The following is a 12263-nucleotide window of genomic DNA, read 5'->3' as shown; positions in this document are numbered from 1 at the left end:
AGTTGAGTTTTGGCAAATCTAAGCTGCAGATTCTCTAATAAAATTAACATAAGACTAAAGCTAGCTGCCTTGAAAGTTTATCAAATAAAAACCAAAGATTGGCACATGGTACTTATTTGTTAATCTGCTTTAAGAAAACAATATTGGGGTCGAATCATTATTATAAGATTGATAGGGTCTAATTTGTTTCAAGGGTGTCATAAACATGAGCTAGGTAGTTCTATCTAGCTTCATACCCAAGAAATCTTGGTTGACTCTTTTTTTCACAGAATAACGTGTTGAAATTAATTTAAAGAGACTTGCACACCGTGGCCAATGGAGAGCTTATTTCAAATAAGGTACAGTTAGATAGGAGGGGGAAAACCTCTGCAGTTACTTACCTCCTATGTGTAAGAAAACTACCACTGACATGTCCTGAACCATCACATCCTGGGGTCGGACATGACATACCTTCCGTCTTCACTGACTTCCAAGAAAACTGGGAGCCATTCAAATACCCATCCTTTTGCCTTTTAGTAGCTAGAGGGCATCCTGATGCACTACGGTGAGATGCATATTTCCCGGTTATATGACCCTGACCGTCACAACCAGGAACTGGACATCTGGATAGCAGATAGATGAAATAAACTTTATTGTCTTGCCATCATATACCTGGCAGCCTCTACAACAAAGTCAAAATAAATCTCACATAAAAAAAGAACAACCATGCTTTATGGCTTAAAAGAAAAAGCAAACAACAAAAACCCCCACCAAGAACACCAACAAGAAATGCAACACAAACATAAAAGATGCTAATGGAATTGGGAACATTCCACTAACAAGCTCTGTGTAAATGTAATGTAATGTCGACACAGTGGGATATGGTAACCGCCAATCTAGCAAACCTTTGCTACTGACCAGGTCTGCACATAACATCAATACATGTTTGTTTAAGAAACCATGAATTAACCATAAATTGTTTCACAGATTACCAAAGGAACTTTGGCTTATTTCCCCAAAGTTTAGTCTGATTTCCAGCTCCTTTTCCCTTGTGTGTTTGTAACATGGTGAATGTTGTGGAGTGGGGTGGCCAAACAAACCACTATTAAGGAAGGGCGCTGGTTTCACACAGAGTGCCAAGCCATAAATGAAATAAACCAAGGTTTGCCAGTCAAGAACAAACCAAGGCTTCTTAATGTGGTTAATTGGCAGTAAATAGGCCATAGTTAAGTTGCTGGCATAGAATGCTAAGCCATAATTTAATAAACCACCATTTACTAAAGCAGGGCTTCGTGTTATGTGCAAAACCAGATTTGTGCCTCCCTGGGTGATAAACAGTGAACGTGCTTGTTAGTGAGAAGATCCCGGATTTTTCATGCAGACTTTGCCAACTGCTTTTATAAAATAGGAAAGTCTTAAATTTAGTACCCAGGAGTTGTGATTAGAACTGAACGTTGTGTGCAGGTTTGGCTCTGCTTTTGTTATTATGAAACAGACACAAAACAAAACAAAAAAACCCCCCTTATGTTTCTCATTGTATTTTAAATTGCCCCTTAAAATGACAGCTTTTAAAAAATTCATGTCCGGTGCAGGGTGTGGCCAATGATCCTAGAGAGCCATACAATATTATAGAAAACCTCAAAGAGCTGGGGAGGCAAATGGTATGCTGTACATACAAAGAAAGCGGCTGTGTTGCACAGCTGTCCTGCTGTTGGCTATAGGAAGAGAAAGCATCCGTATGCTCTCCTCAAACTTCTCCCATGGCTAGGCACAGAAAATCTGTGAGTGCCCGAGACTCTAGATTATAGATGGGCAACAGACTCATGTGTGCATATTCTTGATCAAAAGCACAATGCATCCACCAGCTTCTAGTTCATTTGTTCATTGTCTTCAGTAGAAGTATTTGGTCAGATGTTGAACGAATACTATGAAAGCTGCATTTAATTCAAATCTTTCCAGGCACATATGTGTGTGTGTTTGTATATGTGTGTGAATATATATGAGTAGATATATATGTATATATATATTTGTGCGCGTGTGTGTGAATGCATGCATATATGAAGTCGTACAGATTTAAAAACAACTAACTTGCATGTAGAAGTGTCTTATTGTCATTCAAATATGTATCCAAAAAGAAAACAGGCAGAAGAGATAGCTGAGCATGTTCATAAGAAGTTGACTAGATTCATGCTTACCTAATTGGCTCTTGATCTTCCTTGTCTTCTTTGCTTTGTACTATCCTGATCCCACTTTTCTTTGCTCGTGGACAACCAGAAAGACTGAATGAAAGAAATCATTTCAAGACTGAACACCTTAATTCTAAAAATAATTCTCTTAAGTGTCCTAGAGAATTAAACTTTCTGCAAAAGTTACTTGCAGACGACATCCTTTCTGCATTGACTTTAGCAGTTCTATTCACACCACAAGAGGGAGCCCATGAATCATGATTTCCTCTCACTGCAAAACGAAATTGCTTTCCAGGACCCTTATGGACCAAGACCCTTGGAAGACAAGGACAACTGTGCATTAAATCTCTTGCTAATAGTGTCTCCAGCTATGACACTGATGGGCTTCAGAAGAATGTGAGTCGAGAAAGTCAGAAAGCTATGTGTAATTTATGGCCAAGGGGGAAGGGAAAGGTAAAACAGAGAGGCAAGTGGTGAATGAATCATTTAAAGAAGACGCAAAAACCTTTTCAATTCCCTTTCCCCACGGTATATTATTTATTAACACATGGGGATGCCGTTCTGTTTTCTATAGTGTAACTGGAGGTTGTGATGCAGAATTCGAAACTTTAGGGCTGGTACTTGATGCAAATTGTATTGATCACAATATCAAAACTAGAATGTGGCTTCTCATTTTTAAGCAGGAGTGGTTTGCAATATGAATGAGGCCCAGGCACTTTGAGGCCTGCCATTATAACACATCTTTCTTATAAAAAAGGAGTTTGAATTCCTGATATCAATTACTATACACATGGAACTGTTGCTTTCATGGCAATCTAAATTGGGGGGGGGGGATAGCATTAATTATCAGGGTAGCTCCCTTTTCAACCATTATGTGTTGCTCGTGCCTGAGTCTATATATGTACAACTTGTATATGTAGTCTGGGTCTTGCAGAATTGACACTCCCTGATTACACGGAGTCCAAATCATGCATGTTGTCAGCACACAGGCCCTGTGCAAACAGGCACAGCTAATGCAAGGAGGGTGGGGAAGGAAACAGCAGGTTCAACCTCAGCTCCCCTCCACATATTCATTGAAAAATAATGTGACAAAGTCCAGTGAAAAGCCAGAAGTTAGAAAGGGTTAGGAACCGGACATTATATGAAGCATATGCAGACCTGGTGCCAGAGGTGTGCAAGACCAGGCACTGGTCAAGGACCCAGTTGGCTCAGAAGGTTTCCCATTGGTCTTCCCTTGTTCATCACTCTTCTTGCTGGGCCCCCAGAGCAGTTTCAGTGCTGCAGTTGTGGTCGTCACCCACCATGTTTAATTAATCCAAATGAACCAGCCCTATGCCTATAAATTCTTACAGATCTATTTTATAGGTATAGGGAACCACAGAACTTTATGATGTTTAACATCTAGAATCCCAACGGGATCAGGATTATAGACAAGCACTGTTCTGGTTGTGGTGGGTGAGTGGCGTTCTTTGGTGACACCATGCCAAGGAACCCGTGAAGTCTGCCGCCAGCCCCATTTATAGGGCTGCTGCAGAAAGGAGCATTTACATCAAAGCTTCCCCCCACGCCTTTGTGTAGGAATACAATATCATCACATTTGCAAACTTTCTTGCTGCCGCCACCAATGAATGAGGTGGACTGGGAATGAAGAAACTTAGAACATAATGCTGCCATGACATATGATAAGTATATATCTACATATTACACAAGGAAGAGAATTTGACACAGGGATAGAGGTTTTAGCCATAGGCCCATGGTGCATGTCATGTGTAGTCCTGACTTTAGTTTATGAGAGGCCTTTCAGTAACTGGGACTTGGAAACTGAATCTCCTTGGTAACCTGATTCTAAAGGATTCCTGGAGGCCCAAGTCACTTCCCACCTGATCATGTTTGCTTCTTGTAACTTCTCCTAAGCTGCATGCACACAATACACTTAAAGCACCCACCCAGCCCCGCAAGAATGCTGAAAGCTGTAGTTTGTCGCTCACAGAACTACAATTCACAGCACCTTTAACAAACCACAGTTTACAAGATTTGGGGTTTGTGTGCTTTCAGTGTGCAGCCCTGGTCACTGATACATTATTTTAGAATGAGATTAGCAACAAGGGTTGTGTACACACTGTACATTTAAACCACATGGCTTCTCCTAAAAAATCTTCTGAACTGTAGTTTGTTAAGGGTGCTGGGAATCGTAGCATAATCCTTTCTACCTGTGAACATAATCCTTTCTACCTTCCTATGGATATTGGCATGTGCTTAACTTACCAGTAACCAGACACAGTCAATGTAAGCACATTTTAAGGTTATTTACATGATATGGATTGGAGCAGCTGGTGTATGGACCAGCTGATGTGGATGTGAATAAATATGGACGAGCTGAAATATCAAGTAATAAGAAAACAATTTCCATAAAGTTCCGGGCATTTTAGCATATATGGTAGATTGTGTCAAGAACTGCATTAAACCAAAACCTGTAATGCTACAGCAAGAAGTGATCTGTCTGCTTCAAATGTGATGTCTAAAATGAAACTTCCTAAGAAGCCATGGCTTGGACTCTGAGACTCTGTGAGCATAAGTCAAATGAAAGGATCCTCCTGTTGGCAAGAAGCAAAGGTGGGAGATGCTGATTTCCACTGAAGCCCCCTGAAAATATTGCCCAGAGTTTTGGGGAACACTCTGGAATAATGTGGGAGTGATGCAGGGGGCTGCAGGTGAAAGGAGGAACTGTTTAATCCTCTTGCTCCATCTCAGTTGTGAATAGTTATGGTTCTGAAATCCCACAATGCTAGGGACTCTCATTATTTGTCAGTTTGTTTTAGGAGGGTGGCTATCATCATCATCATTTTTTAAGCCTGAAAACTGGTAATAATTCATCCGTAACCATGTGCCCCTTTTACAAATTTGTGATGGTGCTTTTATATTGACATTTAGGTGTGCTTTTTTGTGAGTTGTCTCAAACATCTGGTTGAAAATGCAGGTTGAAATATAATTTTTTTCAAAAGACAAACAAAAACCAGGAAGTTCACAAAGAAGTATCTGAAGTAATAAGTAGGGAGATAGGCACCAGTAGCAATATTTCTTTTGTGTGAGGCCGAACTCCATGTGACAACAGTCACATGCTTGAAACAATCATTCCAATTGCTTTGGGACTTTTGAACCCTATTATACTGGCACCTTAATTTGTCTGTGCATTTGATGTGGCTGAATTTTGCTGCGGTGTTTGTTTTGAGTCTATAAATGAATTGTAACTTTTTATTTAATGTTGCCATTACCAGTTTTCAATATAATGAGTTGTTTGTTTCGATTTGTTTTGAGACTTACTCATTTTTACAATGGTGTTAGTTGTTGGCTGGATCTGTTGTGAATACACACTGAGTGAAGTAACTGAAGATACTTGACAAGCACAGCTCCCCAATGCTCTTTGCTGGTGGGCCTTGTGATTCAAGACCAAGACCAAGTCGACCCATGAAATGGAAATCACTGTGATAAAGAGCTCAACATTTTACATACCTTCGATGTGAAGCATAATTTCCGGTAATATGCCCAGAGCCATCACAACCAGGTGTGGGACACCTAAAAGAAACAAGAGAGTTGTTTGAGTAACTTGTTTGGGAGACATAAAAGCCTACATCATCAGAAACCTTGGCATTTGCACAGTTGTGCTTACAGTGGAAATTCCATAAAGCCTCTTTCACTGAACATTTGCCGGAGATAATAAAAAAAACACACCTTCCAAAGGCCTATATAGTCAAGTATGATTTTTCCAATGGCCAATCAGATAGGAAGCCCACAAGCACGAAATGAGTGCAATAGCATTCTCCTGCTTTTGTGTTGAAAATGCTATTAATCACAAGCATAAATGTGCTTGTTTCTAGGTCACCCAGTGCCAGTTCCAGGTTTGGGATGGGAGGTGGTCTTTTGGACAATATTCTTTCTGTGAGTTCGCCTCCTAGTCTTTGCCATTGTTGCTTTTGTCTATTCACTTGCTTTTCCATGGGCAAATCTGACCACCTACCCGAGGGAGATGACAAGGGTGTGTGTAGAGATTTATTACCCCACCTCATTCCTCTGTAAGGGGATGAGGGCAGGCAACAGTAAGGCATATTAGCAGCAGAGACTCCAGGGTTTAGAGTTGAACTCCCTACTGGTTTGAGTTTCCTGGAAGGTGCCTGATCATACCAGACCCTGCAATCCCCTCCCCAGCCATCAGCTTCTGGATATCTTCAGTATCAACAACAAATGACCCAAGTCTCTGAATTTGCAAACCCACAACAGGAAAAGGACAAGAACTGCACTGATGTTAGCGTAACAACGGCAACATTACATGCTAGTCGTAATATTTCGCAGGTAATTTATGTACATCGTCACAGCCAGGCAATGAATGATGTTGATTTAGCTAGGAAGATTTCTTCACCAGAGGAAATGTCCTTCTAGCAAGGCAGAAGAAAGCTAAGCAGGACAAAAACAACAAAAAAGTATACTGCCCTCTTGTGGGCAAAAGCCAAGATTCATTATTATTATTATTATTACAGTATATGCCTAAATACTTAAAAACTTTACAGACTTACATAATTTATAGAAAGCTCAACTGCTAGTATCTTTAGGAATTCACCATTTTACAGCCTAGAAAGTTTTACCACCAAAAAACAAACGTACAAACAAACAAACAAAACCCCAAACAAATCCTAAACAGAAACAAGTCTGAGATCATTCAAATCCTGGCAACTATCTAGTTTAATAACTTTTCTCTGGATTTCTAAGTCTACTCTGTTTTTCTGCTCTTCTTAGTAATCACAAATATTAAAGCTTGAAGGCAGCAAGTTCATATAGCTGTGGTTTGATTTTTTATTTTTTCCAGCCTACTGTGGCCCATCCGTTCTTCCTTCCTCTTCTCTCTCTCTCCCTCCCTCCCTCTCTTTCTCTCTCTCTTTACATATCCCACCCGTGTCAGGATACAAAAAATAAAGTGGGCAAAGTACCCCTTTGCAAAGCCGCATGCAGCATTTGCTGAGCAATGGAGGCGGGAGGAGTTCACCGCACCCACAAAGTGGCATGACATTATTAGCTCAAGCCGTGTCAGTTGGGGCTTGTGTCAAAAGAAGTTAGGCTCTGCGACCGCTTCTCACTTTCCCTGCCATGTCCTGTCGTAGTGTATAATGCCACTGCGCCATGTAACACGCCATCACAGGACAAAGCCACCCAGTGGGACAGTGATCTCCCTCACTTTTGGCAGGAAAAGTCCTGTAGGCCCGACTATAGCACGGTTGCCATGGCGATGCCACTGGTGTGACTGCTCTTTGCTTCTCCCCCCTTCTCCCGCAACACATTTTTATTATTTTTTTAGACTCTCATCTAGCACACATTTTCAGAATCAATGCATGATTTAATTATGGCTTTCCAGCTCTTTAAGGCTGTGGTTTACCCTCCAGTCAAGAGAGTCTTTCTGTCTTTCTTTCTTTTTACATTAAACACACTTTTCGGAACTGGAAAATGCTTCAGTTAAATCTCAGAGAAGTCTCGTATTTTTTTCAAATTCCAGGGCTGCCGTGCAATTCCATTTTGCAGTGTTCCTATGTTCTGCAGCACTGGGTGTAAACTTCTATGTAATTCAGAATTATCTCAGGGGTGTTTTTTTTTTTGTGTGTGTGTGTGTGTGTGTGAGAGAGAGAGAGAGAGAGAGAGAGAGAGAGAGAGAGAGAGAGAGAGAGAGAGAGAGAGAGACGTTTTAAAGATCCAAGCTTTCCCTCCACCAGACTAACCAGCAGCAATTCTGCCGAGTGGAACTTCCTTTGCTAACAAGCTGACAAATCTGAGACTGACCTAGAGGGCAACTTTTCATTAAGCAGCAAATCGCTCCCTTCTATAGTATTAAAAAGGAGGTAGGGGGAGGAAGAGATCACATTCATTATCTCAGTTCACGACTCATTTATTAACTTGGTATTAGATTAACTAGATTACATTTCCCCCACAAATTTTATTTTCAGGAGAAAGAATGATAAGATGAGTGATATGTACCCCCATTCATACAGGCACTGCTTCCAACAGCATTCTCCCGGGCTACTGACAGAATGAATTATGTTCTCCTCACCTCACTTTGGGCTGAGTTAAGAGATTGTGACAGTGGGAAAAGAGAGAATAAACCTATGAACTGAGGAAGTGGTCAACAGACAAGTCCTTTCAGAAGCACTTTATGGTAACATATTGAGGATCCAAGTCTGTAAGAATGATCTTGAAAGCACTGCTTGCTACAAAGGCATTTTAAATTGAAAGCCTTTCTAGGTTTTTTTTGTTTTAATTACTCAGAACTATGGAAAACTACTTACAATAATGAACTAATTAAGATGTGCCTGTGTTCACATGAAAACAATTTCTTGCTATTGTTTGCTGCACTGATGAATTGGTGAAGAAATGTTAACAAAAAAACCAAGTTAGTGCAAAAAAGGCAATAGGATGAAACTTTTAATAGTATATACCTATATTTTATGCAAATATCCCAGGATTGGCACACTGAAAAGAATACTGGGACCAATTTTTTTGATGTGCACCATCAGTAAACACAGGTAAAATCCTCAGGCACTGGATGGTTAATCCATTTGTGGTAGAAAAAGTAGAACTGCAATGGGTTACCCACCCATCAGTGCCTTGACATTTAGACCCAGATGCTGTTGTTGGCCTCTGTCTGTTTCGAGAGACAATGGAGTGCACCTCCAAGGGCAGAGTCAAAGTGGAGAAAAGACTGGCCCCAAATAACCATCAAAGCCAGAAAACAGGCAAACCCTGCAAACATAACCAGGGTGGGAAGCAACTGTTCTCCAAGAGGGCATTTTCAGGTAAGAGAAGATGGAGCTTGAAGGGACTCACTCTGTAAAAAGACAGTTATAGCCAAAACACATAGCAACTTCTCCTTTGACACACAATCTGCCACTCTTCCTCAAATACTCAAATGTGGTGTATGATTGACCTAAGACTCAATTTTTGCAGTTTGGAAGCCTAATAGCTCAGATAGTGCGATAAAAAAACGTTGCAAGTGCAGATTCACATCATTGTTAGAATAAGCCTCTGGCATGGATAATTGAATTGTCTCAACTTTTTTACTTTGCCTGGATTGCAGCTGTGGGGTTTTAGTTTAGTTTTGTTGTGAGTTTGTCCTGCAATAGCTCCACCAGAAGCTGAAATCACCACTAGCCATGCAGCACTTGCTGCAGAGCTGGGCTGAATTATGTCATACCCAAATTGTGATGTAGGCCTGTGGTGGTGGAACCTAGACATGACTTATGCAAAGACAAACTGCAATTCATGTCCCCCCCCCCCCAAATATAAGTGGCATTGGTGCTCAAGTAAACAGACTCTCCATAACTAACATGCAATGGCTGAAGATGGAGGGATCTCTGATGAGAGCTTCTGTGGTTCAAAGGCAAAGGCTGAGTGCTCGAGAAGGAAGCTGTGGAAGCTTCCCAGCTGGAGGAGGAAGCAATATCAGCAGGCGAGCAAGGAGGAAGAGGCAATGTTGATATATTATCAACATTTCGATTCACTAGTATTTTAGAGATAGACGTAATATGAAAACAGAACTCACAGCACAATTAAAGTGGCAGTGCGGTGAGTTCTCTATACCTTATCTATGTTTCTAGCCTCAGACATACTAGAACACATCTGGGCCAGCACAAGGCATTTTGGCACCTGAGGTGAACCACAAAATGGCATCCCCCTCCTTGACGAGGAAGAAGGGGTAAGTGAAGATCTACATCAGGAACGAGGAGGCAATAAAGATCTACATCAGGATCTGGTGCCCCTGTGGATCCTGCCGCTTGAGGCAATTGCCTCACCTTGCCTCATATGTGGTTTGGCCCTACATCTTCCTCTCATTCCAATAACACTGTGGGTGATATAGCCATCAAACTTATAAAAGGCAAAAGGACCTTCTTAAATAAGTGGGCATTCAGTGTGCCAGCTAATAAGTCATAGGGTGATGTGTACCAAATGTGTACCATGTAACCATACCTTGGCGTAGTGCTTTAGAACCATTGGTAAATCAAGGCAAATACAAAATGCATTGGAGTGGTGATTTTGAGGGGAAAGTCACAAAATGAGCTGGGATTTAGTAGAGGAAGATCACTGCTCTTGATCCCATTGAAGACGTTGCACAATTTAGGCAAGAGTACGTTAATCCTGTTAAGGATTAAACACCATTCAGTAAGGTCACATCATGTCTTTTGAACGAAGTGACCAAGACATTTGAAACAGCAGCTTTGACTTGATTTTGATCATACATGTAGGAGACCAGGGATGGAAATTATTCAGTAAGGAAAAAGGAAATAAGAAATATCGTCCTATCGCATGGTACTTGAGTGCCTCACATATAAGGATGGGGCTTTTGAAGCTGATCTAGAAGGTATTAGTAAGCCAAGTCACAGCCTTAAGGAGATGTGAGATGATCATATCATCAAAAGTGGGGAGGATTTTGTTGCAGGGATTCTGGACTGACCCAGAAGAAGGATAATGCCACGGAAAAAGCAACTGTAATAGCAAGGCAAGAAGATTACCAGGATATGGGCAAGGATTTTAGCAACAGGTAGAGAAAGCATGAATAGAATTTGCAGTTGTTACTGAGGGAAAGAAATGAAGAACTTTTCAATAGCCTGTGCTCAGAGGGGGAGAATGAAAGACTGAACTGATGGTTCACAGAGACAAAAGATAATCATTGATTTTATCTGATATATAGATGGCGTATTAAGACTGTCAAATTCTCTAAGCAGAAAAAAAGATAGGTCGTTCATTACCATAAAGTTGTATTAGCACATAATTTTTCTATAGATGTAAAGTTTAAGGGGAAAATAAGATGCTGAATCATGAACACTGAAAAGGTAAATAAAATATTTCTATTGCAATTTCTACAAACAGACAGTACTTTTCAAAGCTTTGCTTGAGTTGAAGACATTTTACATCATTCAAATAAGATTGCATGCTTAGGGGTGTAGAAATAGGCTGCTGAATCAGCCATGCAGAGCAGAAGGAAAGCCAAAGGTTAAAACGGGAATCAATAATGAGATGAGGAAATAAAAATGATTTGTGCAGCAGAAGGAAAGGGAAGGAACACCACTATGGAGTCAGGGAAAGCCCATATTCTGGTATGGCAGAATCCCACAAAGCCATAATTAACACCATGGCTAGAAGACAGAAGATGTACACCACGGGGGTAAAGATCAGATGAATCACCACTAGCCCCAAATCAGGTCCACTGTCAGCTGAATCAGCACTACAGGAACCCCAGTTCTTTACCTGTATGTAACAATATGGATTGTTAGTTGCTAGGCAATGTCCTCAAAAAAGCAACAGTGGAAGACAAACTTTCTAAATAAATAAATATATTGCATTTATCAGTCACCTCACAACCATTGTTCTCTGGACTGACTTGGGAGAAATTCATCTCCTAGTCCCCCACTGTGAAAAAGTTAAGATGGCAAATTCTGAACCAGTGGTTTCAAGATTTGATTTGTATGCTAGTTGTAGATTTGGTTGTCCACTAGTTATCTTGCTTAAGGCAATCATAAAGTGTAAAGAGTTTTGACAGAGTTTTGATGTGAGAAAGCAGGCAGTAAGTGGTAAAGAGCTTTTTCCCCATACTACTTCCCAGCCATACTACTTCTGTGGGTGAATTACGGGGAAAGTTAAAGCCTCATGTGCTCTTGATGCCATAATGAGTTTGGATTTGATATCTCGCTTTATCACTACCCGAAGGAGTCTCAAAGCGGCTAACAATCTCCTTTCCCTTCCTCCCCCACAACAAACACTCTGAGAGGTGAGTGGGGCTGAGAGACTTCAGAGAAGTGTGACTAGCCCAAGGTCACCCAGCAGCTGCCTGTGGAGGAGCGGAGACGCGAACCCGGTTCACCAGATTACGAGACTACCGCTCTTAACCACTACACCATGCTGGCTCTCAGCTAACAGGAATATAAAGGGGGGAAGGGGGGAAGCCAGTAAAAATAGAGGGGAGGGGTGAGAGACTTGTGGGATGTGGAAGAGAAAAAGAGGGGCAATATTAACCTGTGATGATAGAGAAGAGAGACTAGGGAACCTTGTGGAATTAAGACAAAGGGA

The 12263-nt window shown here is 41.1% G+C and overlaps 1 protein-coding gene and 1 long non-coding RNA gene across 18 annotated transcripts in view; one reads left to right on the top strand and one right to left on the bottom strand.

The window, feature by feature from the left end:
- The window catches only part of MYT1L (myelin transcription factor 1 like), a 288821-nt gene that overhangs the window by 13663 nt on the left and 262895 nt on the right, over positions 1–12263 (bottom strand). For all 17 annotated transcript variants that reach the window (XM_081906010.1, XM_081906001.1, XM_081906002.1 and 14 more), the window contains 3 exons: positions 5676–5738; positions 2175–2258; positions 381–602 (listed from right to left, as the gene is read on the bottom strand). In XM_081906010.1, coding sequence (XP_081762136.1) covers positions 381–602; positions 2175–2258; positions 5676–5738 — 369 coding nt within the window. The remainder of the gene's footprint in view (positions 1–380; positions 603–2174; positions 2259–5675; positions 5739–12263) is intronic.
- LOC309367329 overlaps positions 1–12263 on the top strand; it is a 182171-nt gene that overhangs the window by 115824 nt on the left and 54084 nt on the right. The gene's annotated exons all lie outside the window — the stretch shown is intronic.

The sequence above is a fragment of the Podarcis melisellensis genome, assembly GCF_964234715.1.
Source record: "Podarcis melisellensis genome assembly, chromosome: 3".
Classification (NCBI taxonomy): Eukaryota; Metazoa; Chordata; class Lepidosauria; order Squamata; family Lacertidae; genus Podarcis; species Podarcis melisellensis.
Note: the sequence above shows the minus strand (reverse complement) of the source record. Positions and strands in the feature narration are given on the sequence as shown.